This window comes from Pteropus alecto, unplaced genomic scaffold (genome assembly GCF_000325575.1).
Source record: "Pteropus alecto unplaced genomic scaffold, ASM32557v1 scaffold12, whole genome shotgun sequence".
Lineage (NCBI taxonomy): Eukaryota > Metazoa > Chordata > Mammalia > Chiroptera > Pteropodidae > Pteropus > Pteropus alecto.
This window is the reverse complement of record NW_006432669.1, coordinates 2,525,248-2,543,100: the sequence shown is the minus strand read 5'-3', so window position 1 is coordinate 2,543,100 and position 17,853 is coordinate 2,525,248. Positions and strand designations below refer to the sequence as shown.

The 17,853-nt window shown below is 35.9% G+C and overlaps 1 protein-coding gene across 3 annotated transcripts in view; it reads right to left on the bottom strand.

The window, feature by feature from the left end:
• The window catches only part of CEP295 (centrosomal protein 295), a 50,281-nt gene that overhangs the window by 24,900 nt on the left and 7,528 nt on the right, over window positions 1–17,853 (bottom strand). For all 3 annotated transcript variants that reach the window (XM_006907474.3, XM_015585976.2, XM_015585977.2), the window contains exons 2-9: window positions 12,631–12,761; window positions 11,674–11,874; window positions 10,314–10,438; window positions 9,507–9,600; window positions 7,451–7,546; window positions 5,266–5,406; window positions 2,569–2,752; window positions 2,179–2,343 (exon numbers count right to left, since the gene is read on the bottom strand). In XM_006907474.3, coding sequence (XP_006907536.2) covers window positions 2,179–2,343; window positions 2,569–2,752; window positions 5,266–5,406; window positions 7,451–7,546; window positions 9,507–9,600; window positions 10,314–10,438; window positions 11,674–11,874; window positions 12,631–12,761 — 1,137 coding nt within the window. The remainder of the gene's footprint in view (window positions 1–2,178; window positions 2,344–2,568; window positions 2,753–5,265; window positions 5,407–7,450; window positions 7,547–9,506; window positions 9,601–10,313; window positions 10,439–11,673; window positions 11,875–12,630; window positions 12,762–17,853) is intronic.

Here is a 17,853-nt window from a genome sequence, read left to right as displayed (position 1 = left end):
TAGCATCTATTACATACCAGGCAAATTATTCAATCTTTTTACTTAGTTATCACTACGACCACCAGTTAAAAGAGAAGCACGACTTTATTTTTCTCCCCATTTATAATTTAACACTATATACAATGCTAATTCACCCCCAATCACAATTTTATAACCAGGAATAAATTTTTTCAACTTAAATTTAAATACTTCCCAACACCAATTTCAAGCTTAAAAATTTATCATGCTTATTCTGCTTGCTAGATAATGACAGAGTGCATACATCTAATTTGTGGATAAGATTAGCATTCAAAATATGTGCTGTAAGGTTCTATACTCTATGCTAGAGGAGAGTCCCAAATATGGCTCTGAACTTCTTAGTAAGCTACAGAGGAAAACGTTACTAATTATAATTTTAAAAGCAAATCAAGTGCTCCCAAGTCATTTCTCGTACTATCTGGGAAAATTTCTCCCACTTAGCATCTACGGTTAAAAAAAATTCTTAAGTTGTTTCTTCAAAACATTCTTCCATGTGATACAATGCCAAAACTCAGTACAGTATTAACAATTCTCTTATGAGACAAAACTGTGTTGCAGATACATAGTCCTCAGACTGATTTGAGTAGTAAAACTCAAGAAACCTATAGAGGTTGAAAACTGGTAGACTGCAGTTTTGTTTGACCCACATTTTTCTTTAAAATTACAAGCAGTAATGGCACAAAACCTAAGTGTACAGCTCATGAGTTTCACATGAATCTAAGTAACACCATTCAGATCATTATGTGGAACACTTCCAGCACCTGGATAACTCCTTCGTGCCCCTTGCCAGTCAATATACCCCAAGATAACCACTATTCTAACCTTGAGACCAGACAAGCTTTGTATGTTTTTTGCCTTTAACTTCGTATAAATATGGAATTATACTTAGGTGTTCTTTTCTGCCTGGCTTCTTTCACTTACCATTAATTAGCCTGTGACTCATTCAATTTTAAGAAATAAATTACATTGCCAATATTTAAAAATAAGTATTTAAAAACAATGGGATTCCTATTATCTTATTTAGTAAGTTTTGAAACATCAAAAGTGTTGGCAACACCAAGCCAGCAATCTCAAATGGGATCAGCAGAAGCTGAAGAATAACTGTTCCTTTCGATAAGGCAAGACTCGCAATTCTGACAAACTAGAGATCTGAATGATATTCCCAATGAAAAAAAAAAAAAAACTAAAAAAGCTGGATAAAGTAATCAAATATCTTCTTAAAGGCACAGCTGAGCTGGCAAGAAAATAAAAGATTTGCAGAGGTCGGAAATGAAGTGTAAGTGGGAATTCTGGTAGGCAACTGAGCCCTGAAACCATCTGCTGAAGTTTATGCCAAACCACAATAACCTGACACTTCGTCTGAACAGCAGTGTGGGCACAGGGGCAGGGATAAAACGTAGAGCTCTCACCCAAGGAGTAATAGGAGATCCACATAAAGTTGTAACCGCAAAGAGCTACCTATCCACAGTATAGAGGAAAATGATAAGAAAGCCTGAGTGGTTTTGAACAAAGGCAATACTAGTAGGTGTGGGGGTAAAATGAGGTCAAAATGAAGAGGACTTGGTCTCTAAGGAGATGTAGAGTAGAAGAAAGGGAAGTGTTAGAGAAAATTTTTATTGGTCTGGCTTGGATAACTGCAGACTGTGGTATCATCTACTATGATGAGGAAGACAGGAAGGTTTCAGCAGACAAGAGAAGATGATAAACTTATTGTTAGACATTGAATTTTAAGTACCTGTGAGACGGTCTAGTGAAAAAGTTCAGAATGTGGAGAAAGGAACAAAGTTTAAAAGAGACATCTAAGTTTGTGCTATTTATCATTACACACGAAGTGCCTAGCAGTAATTAACACAGAAGACTCTCTGGTGATTTGATCAAAGTAAAAAATGCTGACCTTACAAATGAATGAATCATCTAATCAAATAACCTAAAAATCTTCAGACTATATGTACATATGAATAAAAGAACTCTCTTCTTATGTATATGAAAAGGATATTTCATAATGGGAATCTGAAAACACTGTTTCTTCCTTCCATCACTCCCATTAGTATTAGTCTGAGTTTGCACTTAAATTAAACCCGATTTTTCTAACTGTTGGCAAATGATTAGCATTTTTTTTCTACAAAATATTTTAATAGTCAGCTCAAAAGAAGTTTTTACCATCTGCTTCACTAAAACATGTTCTTTCAGCTTCTGTCACTGGAAGGTTTTCAGTTGCACCTAAATTTTCTTGTTCCATTGAAAGGTCCAGTTCATCTTCGATCTGATCAGTCACAGTGGGCAAAGGCTCTGGTTCAAGGTGCAAAATCAGGTTTCCTTTCACCTCTCAATAGAGAAATAAAGAGACATGTTTTCATTCCAAAAAACCTTGAGACATGTTTTCATTCCAAAAAACCTTATAATTTTAAAGGCCATCACAGCTTCTAAGTTTAAAACATAAAATCCTTATATGGAGAACTCATTTCAAAATAAAAACTGCTCCATCAATACAAATGTATTTTCCCACCAAAACATCTAAAAGCATTGTTAAGTTTACTGAAAATTTCTTACTCCTGTCTGCATTGTACATGTCTTCAAAGGCAAATTCTAGCTCTCTCTGCCAATCTTCTTTCATTTCACTGCGTTTGTATGGAAGTTCAAGTAGTTGTGATGGCATTTGTGCTACAGTCTGTCTCCTACGTGCCAGATCCTCTTGCTGTAGCTGTCTGAGTTCTTTCATTAGTTTCTCTTGATTCTTAAAGAATAAAGAGAATTAATTAACAACAGCTGAGTCACGAATTTTGCATAGTAGCAGTAACAGTGAGGGGAAAGCGGAGAAACCTGAGGAACAGAGGCCTGGGGTTCCTTCCTCTCCCCTCCTCTCCCCTCCACCCCTCTCTCCTCCTCTCTCCTCCTTTCTCCTCCCATTTATTCTGTCACAAAAAGCCATTAACATACTCATTCGAAAAAAATTTACTGAATGCCAAATACCACGACAGATGCTAGAGACACAATCTCATCCCTAGCCTACAGACCAACAAATAGGTAATTAGTATCCTGTTAGTAAGTACTATAAGATGGTGGTGCTTCAAAAGTATCTGCCAATTACAGTTCTCTCTTGGGAAGGTTGTCATGGCTCCTGCAATGTACTTTGTGCCAATTCTCCACATAGCCAGCAGCACATGCCAGTCTCAGGTAAGCAGTAAGATCCAGAGTGACTATGGCTAAACAAATGATATTTGTTACTTCACGCTCTTAGGAATCACCGTGATTAAAGGGTATCTGTAAGTATCTCTTTAAGCTTAAAGCTAGGGCCCCCAACCTCCAAGCTGCAGACTGGTACCCGGTCAGTGGCCTGTTCGAAACCGGGCCGCAAAGCAGGAGGTGAGCGGCAGACAAACAAGCAAAGCTTCATCTGCATTTGCTCCACCTCAGATCCCAGGCATTAGATTCTCATAGGAGCACCAGTTCCTGTTGGGTACCGCTGGCTTAAAGAACCTGGCTAACACAAAAGTTTAAGCAAGTGTTTAAGTGAGGCTATCTAACTAAATTTTGGTGGTGGAGGATAGGGAGGGGCCATGAGGGACGACCTCTCATCCCTTGGTACGATTTAGCCAGATAAAGTGGGTAAAGGAGAAGTACAATAAAGAAATAATAACAAGTACAAAGGTATGGAGATAAAGGAATGAGGTAGTCAGAGAATGTACACTGTTCATTATAGATAGGACATAGAGGGCAAGGGTAGTTAAAGAAAAGATAAAAGTTGAAGAGCAGGCAGAGGCCAAATACTAGTGACATTTAGCAGGAAATAAGATCCCAGGGCACAATGGGGCATACAGCAAAAGATTCAGACAGGGGAAAGGAAATGCTCTAATAATAATGAGATTGCATGGTTTTGACAACCATTCTTGTGTAAGAGACACTAAGTCTACAAAAAGGTGGACAGCCTGTAAAATAAAGTGTTTGTCAAGTGATAACATATACACACTACTTATTCTTATGTAAAGTTTTAAATATTTTCTCATTTGGAGATTTTTTTTTGCCATGCCCTGAAAACGAATCAAATTATGAACAAATTTATTTCATTTATATTAAGATCAAATCATCTCATTAAATTAACTTGAAAGTTATTTGAATAAGTATACTATTTCTGGCTCACTGAAATCTTGGCATATTTAGCTATTTGAATTATTTAAAATAACAGCTACCACCACCACTGACATGTACTGTAAGCTTATGAAATTCCAGGCACAATTCTAGGGGCTTTGCTAAACTCATTTAATCCTCACAAAATAGATGATGAAACAGAGATCAGAGATGTTAGGTAACCTGCCTGAAATCAAACAGCAAAGTAGTGAAGAAGGAAGGAAAAATCCAGGCAGATTGTGAGTCCACTTTTTTAACCATGAAATACTATTGATTTATGAGAAGATTGTAATCAGTTTATAATGCTTTCTCATTTTTTCCCTATAGGCTTAAGCTTTAGATGAGAATTACTGGTAATAATTCAGACATTCAGTTACTTTAGTCATGATTTACTCCTGGTTCATCAAAGCTAAAAATTTAAGGGAGGTCATAATTCAATTCAAACTATACAAATGAACTTTAATAAGACTGACATTTAATTCCTATCCAGAAGTACTTAAAAACTCATTCCTCAGATATGAGTGTTTAAAATATCCAAATGCATTAGTCAAATTCAGAACATAAAATCAGACTTCTAAAAAGATGAATCATTTTTATGCTGTTTCAGGAATAAATGCTCATTGAGTAGGCATGACGAAGTGAAACTCAAACTATGAAGCCAGTTTTCATTATATGTATTTTGCAGCTCTGCAACAGTCACTTTTTCAAAACTCCTTGACAACAGAGTCATGACTCTACCTTTGAATCAATACTCTGCAAAGCCAACAAGTGCTTTGCTCAATAAATATTTAATGAACTGAATCTTAAAATTTACAGAGCACAAATAATTAGAAAAGTGATTAACTTCTTCTCAGGCTATTTTTGAAGTGATTAAAATATTTACTAATTCATCATTAGTAAATGTTTTAGAACAGTAACATACTCTCAGTAAGAATAGCTTCACCCAACCTGAACTTGAAACAGGAGATAAAAGAAAGTTGGAAAACCTGAAATCATGACTCAGAGACTATACTGTCACATTCTTCATACATACTTCTATAACGTGAGCCCATTTATTCCCGAGTTCTACAATGCTACTCGTAAATCTATCAGTATTGGTCACAGCCAGAATTTAAGTCTTACTTGAGCCAACTGAATCTTTTTCATTGCTTGGAAACCCCGTACGTGTGCCTTTTCATTCTGTTCCATTCTCTCTTTCGCTGCTTGTTTTTGTACTTCTTCCAATCTTTTAGCTTCTTCTTCAGCAGCCAAATGAGGATCTGGCTAGCAGTGAATCAAACATTTTAGACAATTTAAAAGTGTGAAACAAAGCGATAACTAAAGAACAAAACAAATTTAAGATCATGTTTTTCTACTTATCTAAAATTAAACTATAAAGAGTCATATTTTTAAATGCCCACAATTATCAACAGCATGTATCTACGAAAAAGATCACACTGCTAGTGTAGTTTGTTCACTATACTACTCAAGTTGCTCTTTTCAAACCAAATTACACTATATTCATCCAAATGCATTTCCCCATTGTTGTTTGTTAATGGAGAAATCCCATAAAACTGACAATGTTGAAAGGTAAATGCCCACGAAGCTAGTAGTTAAGAAACCACAAACATCACAGGTCATATAAGTCATTTAGAGAAGCAGTGAAATTTGTCTTTGGTTCTTAGCCAACAACTGTTGCTTGGCTTCAGCCTCAGGAAGGCCAAATCACCAAAATACTCACTTTAATAAAATTTCTAGCTTCCTAGAACTTGTGCATAACCAATAATTACGTGATTGTACTTTCGGCCATATCTCATTAAAATAATAATAGTAATACCAAAAGCGGGGAGAGGAACACAACTTGGATTTACGATTATATCTGAACATTCACTTTCAAAGATAGGTAAACATTCCAAATGTAACTTTAAGTAAAAATCTTATGTATTTTATATGTTGAAATTCCACTGGCCAAGTTATACAATAATTAATGACCATGAAAGCTATTAAGTATAAATGTAAAATTATTTAAAACATTCAAATAGTGAAGTAAATAGGTAAAGAAACTGACAATATATTAAGAAAGAGTGGACTGGCCAAAAACTTTATGAGAAATATTATATCCCCTTTGAGCCAATAAATATTTATGCAAATCTAAATATACCAGGCAGAACAAAGGTTAGTTAAGTCTTTCATCAATCTTAGTTGAAAGGAAACATCTATTTAATACTACAAAAATGCAGTATTAGTAACCACAAGAGCAAGTTAGCAACAGACTGAAGTTACTATTCTTCTATTATAATACTGAAGTTGTGATGATAATTTACGATTTTAAACAAACCTCAAGATTTATTCTTATTTCTTAGAAGTTAACTCTATAACAATGACACTCATCTTAGGTCTTAACCAAACATTGATTTTAACATCTGCTATCAAGCAGTCAACAAAAGTGTGTATTCGTTGCATTTTAAACTCCATATGAATGCTATATTGAGAACATTTATTTTCCTAGTAACCAAATATATCCAACATGAAAAAAAAATTAAGACTCATCATTACAAAAATATACAAATTCTAATAACAAGAAGATATCTGTCATTCTTAAGACTGGCAATAATTTTTAAATCATAATAGTCCATACAGATAAGGGCACAATAAGATAGCGATTCTCATATTTTGCTAATGATTTTAAAAGGCAATTCAATGATCCATATCAATTATCTGTATCAAATATTACACAATTTGGAACAAATAAGTTCTCTTCTAGGAATCTATTCTAAACAGACAGAGTTGTAGACAAAAATGTACAAGATTATTATGTTTGCATTATTTACAGAAGAAAAATGGAACAATAGAAAAATGGTTAAATAAATTCTATGATGAAATATTAAGTACTTGTTAAAATCATGTTTTGAAAAGTGTGTGTATGTGTTTATATGTAAAGACTAATAAATTCGTTAATGCATTAACCACATTTTCTTTTAGTGAAGAAGTCATAAGTTTTCTTCCTATAGTTTATGCTTGCATGTGTAATTCTGAATTTTTCACAAAGAGCATGTATTATAATAGTTTTAAAATCTGCTATTTTAAAATATAATCATTTAAATAGCCAACTCCTTTCATTCATATTAAACCATCATTCATATCAGACACAGCATGATAATTCAAAGCATAATTAAAAGATTTTTTTGTATCATTATTACCCTGTGATGATTGGTAGAGTTGTTCAAATTTTGATATCTGGGAACAACACACAAAGAACCAAGAAATAACTCAATTCAATGAACAGAGAAATAAAGTGAGGATCATAAACAAACCATAAATCAATCACCTGCTTTGTGTCTATCTCTCTATTCACGAAAGTGTAAAGATGATGGTAGGTAGAGCTACCTGTTTTCACATTAGAAATTCTCTTTACTTCAATGTTCTAAAAAATGGAACACAGAAAATAGATTATTAGGTTAAAAGCGTTAATTTTAATTTAAAGCTAGATCCACTGCAAAAAAATAATTTTGTATTTTCATCAGTTATCCTTATTTGTTTTTTTCACATGGCATCAAGCACTGTATTTCCATTAAATTAGAATTTAGGTTTAAAAGCTGGATCAGACTGAGGCAAGAATATTAAAAATAGGTGATACTGTATAGTTTAATGCATCACATCAGTAGGCACATAATGGTAAGTTGCGCCACTATTATTGATTCTAAGTTTGATCATTTGTTATGGTGGTTCATGCCACTATAAGACAAAGTTCTCTTTTCTTTTTTCAAAAAGAAGTAGGCCAATGAATAAATGTAGAAGGATGATAGATACCTGCCTGGTGCCAAATATCATATCCCAGCTTATCTGGTAATTGAAAAGAGAAAAGTAGATCTTTATGATGGATGTCTTGTGTAATCACCACCATGAGACAAATATAGAATATGAAAAACTAGTCTAGTCCCTTCAACTCATCTCTTCAAAAAGTATGAAGTAATAAATTTGGCTAAGGTTGGAGGAGATAATGTTTTACATTAAGAAGGACCAAAGAGATAAAAATAAGAGGAAACAATAGGTGAACCTTGACTTAGATCATGGCTTAAAAAAAGAAAAAAACCTGTAAGACAAGACAATATAGGGACAGCTGGAGAATTTTGATTATAGACTGTATATTAATTGGATTTAAGGAATTAATTTTCTTAGTGTGATATGTAGTTGCATAAGAGAATACCCTTATTCATACAAGAAACATGCTGAGGTATTTAGGGTGAAATGCCATCTCTACAATTTACATTCAAATGCATACACATATACACACAACTGTTTGAAATCTAAAATTTTTTCCTAATAAAAAGTTTGGGGAAAAAGTATAACCACACATTTACATACAATTCATATTTGCCAAATCACTTACATAGACACTATTTTGTTTGCTTTTTGTAAATTTTTGACCTTGGCTTGTTAGGAACATTAGGAATTATGACAAAGGTAATCAAAAGGCATCATGGATAAAACACTGCCTGCCTTTTAACACAGTAACTAAGGGAGGGACTGAAATCTGACTCTTCCATTTGAATCTTGTTGGATTAAATGTTGCATTGCAGATGGCTTAACATAAAAGCAGGAAGGCTGACAAACGGAAAGGCTTAAGAGGCAAATATCTGGATTTATGCTGATTAAACACCATAAAATATACTTGTATATACAACTAGATTAGATATCCCTGTATGTTTTTTTCTTTTCTATGTAACTTTTAGATAAAAATATCCAAATAGTCATCTCAATAAACCACAGCAAGCTAATGTGAACAAGAAAACCAATATCTTTTAAAAATAATTTTCACTTTGGCCTTTTTTTTCAAAAGTAAGCTCCAAATCACAAAAGCACACATTTTACTCTCATAAAGAGACCTTTCTCATTACTTTGTCATCTTGTGTAAATTCATTAACTTATCTGAGCCTAATTTCTTTATATATAAAATGGTATCTATGTACAAGGGCCAAATCCTGAATGTGGGAAAGTCTATATAGAGTAAATATTCCATTTTTTTCAAATAAATAAAGGGCATTAAAAAAAAAAAAAGGGCCAAACTATTCTATTTTAAAAAATCAAAAACATCACAGGTTTTCAAACAACAAAAAGACATTTTGAGACAACTGGGGAAAACAGAACATAGACTGGGTATTAGATGGAATAATATTAATATTATGCTTTAAAAAAAGTCCTTATCTCAGAGATACATAATAAAGTATTTACAGGTAAAATAATATCTAGCATTATTTTTAAATACTCCAGATATAGTCACATGTTACTTGTACAATTTAAAAGTTAAATGATATTTTGATCTGTACTGAATTCTAATAATAAAGAATTACAACCTAGGTCTTCTAATATTCAAAGTAATTCACCTCAAAAAGAGTTGGAGGAGGAGGTGGCAGACTTGTAATTTTGGCAGATCTCTCTTTTTCCACAAGCAGTGCTTCCTTTCGAGCTTTTATATGCCTGAAAAACAAGAGATATCATAAATTAATCTCTCAGATAATAATACAGTATAACCCTTAGGGTTAAAAATATAAAAGCCATAGGATCTCAAGAAATCCTCCAGTCCGATCCCACAGGCTCGGTATCCTGTTTAATGAGTTTATACACAATGGATAGGTAAAAAAAAATGTTTACCAAGTAAAAGATATATCTAAAGTTGTAAAGTTCTACAGTGGGGGCTGACCCAACAAATCAAATATCCATGTTCCTTAGTTTAGGATAGTTTAGAGTTAATGTCGATAAAGATGGGCCACTGAATAAAACGACCACTGCTGACTAGTAACAGGCTCTTTCATTTTTATGCAAAATATGTAAAAATACTCATTAAGGACTTCCAGCGTCTACAACCTCTTTTAATGTTCTTAAATCATGCCGATTTTTTTTCCTTTTTTACATCAGAAGCAGAGAGATTCTGGTTGACATGCATTCTGAACTAGCCATATATTTCTATAGAAATTTAGTAATTGTTGCTAAAGTCGGACTGGAAAAGAAAGCTCATGTTACTATGTTCACCTAAGCAAACCACTCCCCTCACTGCATTATTTTTAAACCAAGTTAACACTCAACAGATGTACAATGATTTTTATTTAATATCTGCTTAAACAATATCCATGCAGCCTCTACTTCTAGCCAACCAGTTTTAGTGGAAAATATGGTAAAAATTATTACTTTACCAGGTTTTTTGTTTCATTAACATTTCTTTTTGATTTTTCTGTACTTTCAAGGCTTCTTTATGCCTCACTTCTGCTCTTCTTTTTCTTTCTGCTGCCTGCTCTGCCAGAGCATTCAAATCAGGTTCCTAAAAATATATATTACTTAAAATGTCATGTTAAACAAGATTAAAGTATTACATACAGTACAACTCTTGGTTGGTTCCCCAGTCATGGCAAAAATAATGAAGGTGGTATTCAAATGACTGAAGTTTAGTAAACACTGCCCTAAAGCATCAAGTTAATGGTGGCAGAAATAAAACTACAAAAATCTGATGTCAGAACTTAAGGTTATTTCTAAAAACACAGACTAAAACTGGAGACCCAAGAAACATATTTGATTGCCGCATTCTTTAAAGACATTTGTTTTCCTCCCTAGCAGTTTGATATCAAGGACTTCCCCTCTTTGGAACCGGAGGGGAATAAACCTCTTGTTTATTTTGTGTGACCATCTCTGGAACTGCAATCTAGCACAGGCATGCCCCGTTTCGCCGTGCTTTGCTTTCTTGTACTTAATAGTGCATTTTTTTTAATAAATTGAAGGTTTGAGGCAACCCTGAATTGAGCAAGTCTATCAGAGCCATTTTTCCAACAGTCTCAGATGATGGTCAGCACTTTTTAATGTTGAAGTATTTTTTAATGAAGATGTATGTACACTGTTTTTTAGACATAATGCAACTGTACACTTAATAGACTACAATATAGTGTAAATATAACATTTATATTCACCAGGAAACCAAATTAATTCCTGTGACTCACTCTATTGTGGTAGTCTGGAACGAAACTTCAATATCTCTGAGGTATGCCTGTATTTTCCAACCATAAATCACAATAAACAATAAAATAAGGCTAGAAAGCAGTCTTAAATAGAGTTAAGTTCTACTTTGCATTTCTGAAAGTCATCAAAGAATTTTTATTCTCTGTGAATGAAATCTATACATTCAACTATACATGTTTTAGAGGTATGAGGAATGATAACAAAATGAGAAATTTGAATCCACCCCACTGAATCTGTCCAAAATGCTTGAAATAACAACTTCTGATTCAGAAGGTTACTCTCTTATTTGCCCATATTCTTAGGACTGAAAGAGAATAAAGTTAATTTAAACATAGCAGGAAGACAGATTTTACTTAACATGACTCTTACTAGAAAATGAACCTAGCAGCAGTCTTAAATTACATTAAACTCACAATAAAGGTTCAGCCCGCCCCAAGCAAATTCTATATAAGAAAACATTTTTATCACACAAGCATTTAACAAATACAATTTACTTTTAACCAATATTATTACCACAAAGAGATAATCAAATAAGTGTTCACTTACATTTTCTTTGGCTCGTTGATGTCCCTCTCCCATACTTCTTAAACTTGCCAAATAGAGTTGTTCCAAGTTCTTTATTTTCTGAGTTTGTGATTCTTCCCATTCTGTTCTTAGCGCCTCTGCCAAACGAATAAATTGCTGATTTCTCCTCTGCTTTACATCTTCTCTTATCTGTAAAGCAATGTCCCTTTCTTGTTCTCGAACCTAAAGAACGAATATTTAACAGATTATATGAAAAGAAGCTTAAAGTTTTTTGAAAAATTATTTGAAAATAAGAAATTAAATAAATTCTCTTTAGGTCTATCGATTCTCTTGATATTATATTAGATAAGATCTATGTAAAGCAAAAACATCCAAATGGTGTAGAAATGATTGATTAGTAATGATTCCCTCCCCGCATCAAGCCCAATGGTAATGCCTTTATCATTCTAATAACCGAATTTAAGAGGCTAAAAATGCTTAAGCATGATTCAACAAAATTTATAGCTAAGATAGGAACACAGAGACCTAACATTCCATATCTGTGGTACATCATCCCCAAGTCTAGGCATAATGGCACCTAAAATATGCTTCACAAAGACTTAACTTACTGTAAAAAGACTTCTAGAAAAAAAATCTACTTAATAAATTTGTTTCAGCAGCTAATAATCTTTCTAGTAAGTCTTCTCCAGTCATTTTTTTCTAATGTTCATCAGTTACACATAATTTAAAAAATATTTAAAGAACTATTTTCCAATAATTATTGAGTCAAATAATCCCCATCCTCCAACTCTTCATCTATTTACCATTTCAGCCTATTTCTCAAATGTTCCAAAAACTGGTTAATATGCAAGAACCAGAGCTCTTGCACAGCCAGAAAAGGTTTTAAATGCGACATTTTATTTCAAACACACTAATACAAAAAATACTAATAATTTGGGGAAGACAAAGAATTGAAATTTTGTTTCAAATAAATTTTACCTGCAGCAATCTTAGTTTTCGTCTTCTTTCATAATCTTCTTTTAAAATGAAAGCTTCCTCATTAGGACTCAATCTCAACTTGCCAGCATTTACTTTTCTTTTCATTTCTGTGTTCTTTACATATAAAGGTTCTGAATTTGAAAAAAGAAAAATCTCTATTAAAAGACGGTAGCAAAGATGAGAGTGATTTTTAAAATACTTATTAATACATTTGACATAAAGGGCTATATACATGAAAATAATTTGGGTAAACAAAGTCCAACTTATTTATAGTTATCAGTTATTAATTTAGCACTTAAATCAGTGGTTCTCATATGAATGGAAACTATCTATATTCCCATCTATAGCAGATGATTATTTACCTAGAGTATCTGGGACCTGACTTATTCCTGATTGGGATTTCCAGAGTTCATCTAGCTTAAATGCAAAAAAGTGCGAAGAGTTAAAAAGATATGTTAACATAGAGTAAATGTTTTCACAAGTACAATTTTAACACTCTAGACCTTAGATAACTTCTTCATAACCAGCAAGACTTCTGTAATTGCAAGGGTTTCTGATACTTAGATTCAACTCCCAATCTGCTGTATGTAACCTGATCACCAAGTGTCATTGTATTGCATAAAATCACATCAACCGCTGAACAGTAAAAAATTCTGCAATAATTAAAAGCGTGATTGTTTTAGCATTTTATTTTATTATGTTTCAAGTACACAGTATATTGTTTAGACACTTATATAGTTTATGAAACAATACCCCTGATTACTTATCACCCTCTGGCTCTATACATAGCCATTATATTATTGCTAACTGCATTCCCTATGCTGTGCTCCCCATCCCCATGACCATCTATCAACTACTAATTCGTACTTCTTTAACCCTTCACCTCTTTCACCCAGCTTCCCAACCCTCCTCCCCTATGGCTATACCGTCCTCTATATTTGTGAGTCTGTTTTTGATTAGTTGTTCTATTTATTCCTTAGAATAAATTTATTCTGCATATAAGTAAAATCATATAGTATTTATCTTTCTGACTTATTTCACTCAGCATAACAATCTCTAGGTCCATCCATGTCATTGCAAACGGTAGAATTTCTTTTTTTATTGCTGAGTAATATTCCATTGTATATATCAGCGGTCCCCAACCTTTTTGACACCAAGGACCAGTACTATGAGAATCTAATGCCTGATGATCTGAGGTGGAGCTGAGGTGGTGATGCTACTAGCGCTGGGGAGCAGCTCTAAATACAGATGAAGCTTCTCTCCTTGTCTGCCACTCACCTCCTGCTGTGCAGCTCAATTCCTAACAGGCCACAGACCAGTACCTGTACATGGCCTGATGGTTGAGAGGCCCTGGTGTATATGAACCACAACTTCTCTATCCAATCATCCATTGATGGGCATTTAGGTTGCCTCCATATCCTGGTTATTGTGAATAGCACTGTCATGAACATGGGGATGCACAAATCTTTAAGAATTATTGTTTTGGTTTTCTTTGGATAAATATCCAGAAGCGCAATAGCTGGGTCAAAAGTAGATCCATTTTTAATTTTTTGAGGAACCTCCAAACTGTTTTCCATTGTGGCTATACCAACTTGCAATCCCACCAACAGTGTATGAGGGTTCCACATCCTCACCAACACTTGTTTTTTGATTTATTGATGATAGCCATTCTAACGGTTGTGATTTTAATTTGCATTTCTCTGATTAGTGACCTTGAGCATCTTTTCATATGTCTACTGGCCATTTGTATTTCTGCTTTGAGAAATGTGTACTCAGGTCTTCTGTCCATTTTTTAATTGGATTGTTTTTGTTGTTTTTGTTTAGTTGTATGAGTTCTTTATATATTTTGGATATTAACCCTTTATCAGATGTATCATAAGCAAATATCTTCTCCCTTTCAGTAAGTTGTACAATGGTGTGATTTTAAATGAATATTCATTTAAAAAATTCCTCTTGGAACAATTCTGTTGTTTTGATGAGTCAAACGTTTAGATTCGCAGTTCTAATTTTTCCAGTGGTACTGTTTACACTCGGGTGTTCTCACTCTCTTCCCTAGATTAACATGCCCCTATTTGAGGGAGTTTGCTGGGGAGAAATGGAAAGAATACAAGGATCTATAAGTTTCTGTAAATTGAAAACCCTCCTCAGGTGATTCTGATAGCTTCTTGTTCCCATTACTGCCATTTCCAAAAATTAGATAAAATCAGCATATCACCATGGTGTTTGACTTGTCAGAGACAAGTCAATATTTCTCAGATCCCCTCGCAATGATCAGGCAGGCAAACTGGGTACTTGGATACTTACATCTCTCTCAAGCTAACTTAAGCCCCACTTCTCCAAGACACTGTTCTCTAGTAATTCTTGCTCCACTCACCCATCTACTCATTCCTGACCTGCCCACCTATTATAACCTTTACGTTCATATGGAGACTAACTTTATGTTGTTGTAGTATTACTTTCCTCTAGTTTTTCATCATTTACAGTTTGCCCTTTCTAGTTATGAAGACGAATTTTCCACTCAAATGGCTAACCTTGTAATCAGCTCTTTGTTCTGCTTCTGTAGACATGCTTCCTGCAGAGGCCGAAGGGCAGAGTGATCTCAAGATCAACTAAAGGCTCACTCTCTCCTTTGATTGTTCTGTTTAGATAACAGATGTATTGCTTAAGTTCTTGTCTGAAAATCTCATGCTCTGTAACTGTCTGTAGCCCATAGCGACTCCCTGTGGTCTGTAACCGCCTGAAGACAAATCAACCTGTCAGCTCATGCCAACTACAACAGCACAGATAAGCCCTGCAAGAGTAAAACTACCCCTGAGCTTGGGGCCCAGATTTTCAGAGCACTAGCTCTTCTGGGACCATTGGCGTAATAAACCTGAGTTCTCCAAATCTCCAAGTGGTACTTGGTTTCTCACCGGTCTGATTTCACAATATTTCTGCAACATTTCTAGAGGCCCCAGCAAGATTCCAGCCACGCTGGCCCTTTGAGCTACCGGCCCCAAGATGAACAAGGAGGCGTGCCACCTGACGGTATTCCGGGTTCTCTTTCAGATTGGCACTCCAACTTTCCTGACAGCCAACCCCCTGACCAGACTCAAAGGAGGAATGGACCAACTAACAAGGAACAGTCACAGGATAAGGTAAGGCGCCAGGGCTCAGCGTCCTAGTCAAGTCCCGTCTCTGGACAGAAGAGGGGCTCGATCGCCTCCTAAAGTCTCTAGTTAGAAGACACAGGTCAGGGTCTTCCCAGCGGGGGAAGACATCAGGGTCTTCTCAAATGGGAAGACAAAGGTCAGGGACTTCCAAAAAGGGGGAGGCAATGTTTTAACCTGGTATGTGAATGAGTGAGTGAATGGGCGGTCTGGCCAGCTTGACTCGGTCAAGTAGGAATTTGTGGCTCCACGGCTGGGCACCCTTAAGGTCCCCTAAAGGCTAGAGAGTCCAAGTGGGCTCATCTGCGGTTCAGTGGTATACAGCATATGGTCTATGGCAGCATTGGATTAGTGTCCGATCGTGAGTCACAAAGCTGAGTCCGCTATGGTCAAGCGTCACCTAAGCTCCTTTGGGACGCAGCCAGATGAGCACCTGAGTGGTCTCCTCTCTGGAGGTGGTACCTACCCTTGTTTGTCTTTGCATCACCAACACAGGGGTTGGGGGGCAATTAATTACTGATTTGGCTTAAGAACTGTCTGTCTCTAAACGGTCCTTTTGACATAGGGGCCCTCTGTTGAATTATTTTCTTGAAATTTTAAGGTCTATTTTCCCCCTCTATTAGGAAACTCCCTAAGGCAAATATGGGGAGAGGTTCTTCTAAGCTAACTGTCTTAAATTGTATGTTGAAAAATTTTAAGAAAGGCTTCTCAGGATTAAGAGGTCAAGTTGACCCCAGGAAAATTTCGTACTCTTTATGAGCTTGAGTGGCCTGCCTATGGGGTAAGATGGCTTTTGTAAGGACCCTGGACCTCCCCACTGTTAGAGCTGTGTACCGGGTAGTCAGGAACCCCTGGACATCCAGACCAGTTTCCATACATAGACTCATAGTTGCAAATAGCTACTGTAGTGCCCCCTTGGGCCCGGTACTGTGCAAATAGGCAGGGACAGAGTAAGGTACTTGTGGCTGCCCGACTTGAGGAAAGAACAAGGAAGAACCAGCAAAGACATCTAATTTATTTTAGCCACCTGCTGTACAATTATTGAAAAGGACCGCATTCTAACAGCGGCCCGTCAGGAGGCAGATGAGGCCTTTGTTAGGAACCCCCAAGGCCATGCCCCTGGAACAGAGGTAGTACCTTTAGCTGATCTTGTTTGGAATAATACCCAAGAGGGAATAACCAGATGTGCCAAATTTCTAGAGGCCCCCATGGGGGAATGAAAAAAGGAATACAAAAGCCGTGAACTATGAGAAACTTAGAAATATTACTCAAGAAAAAGACAAGAACCCAGCCAGCTTTTTTAGCTGGCTGGAAGAATCCTTTAGGAGGTATACTAATGCAGACCCCTCTTCCCCTGCGGGGTTAGCTTTGTTAGGCCAGCATTTTATTAGCCAGTCAGCCTCTGATATCAGATGCAAGCTTCAAAAGCTGCAAATGGGGCCACAGACTAACCAAAATCAATTACTATATATGGTCTTCATGGTCTATAACACTCAAGATCTTGAAGAAGGAAAAAGAAAACAAAATAAAGAAAAACGACAAGCCAGGATTATGGCTGTCGCAATTGGCCAGGCCCTTGGTACCCGACAAGCGTCCCTTAAGAGACCAGGGAATAAGGAGACATTGAGTTCTTGCTTCAAATGCAAGAAAGTAGGACATTAGGCAAAGGACTGTATAGAAAAGCCCCCAAGCCTCTGCGGCACATGCAAAGAAACCAGTACTAATCCCTGGCATTGGAGAGTTGACTGTCAACAATCCCAGAGAGGAGGGAGGCCAGCCAACACCCTAGGAGCCCAGGTCCGGGAACTGTGTGACTGAAGAGGCCCGGGGCCATCCTCGCCACCCCTGCCCAGGAATATGGTCATCACTACCGAGGAACCCTGGGTAACTCTGGACAAAATGGATAAGCAAATTCAATTTCTTTTAGATACATAGGCAACCTATTCTGTTTTCCCTGCATTTGCAGGAAAACTCTCCTCACAAATTACGATTATCATAGGAGTAGGAGAAGGCAAGGTCAACCATTTTACTCCACCACTGACCCGCCAATTTGAAGATGAGATCTTTCAGCAGG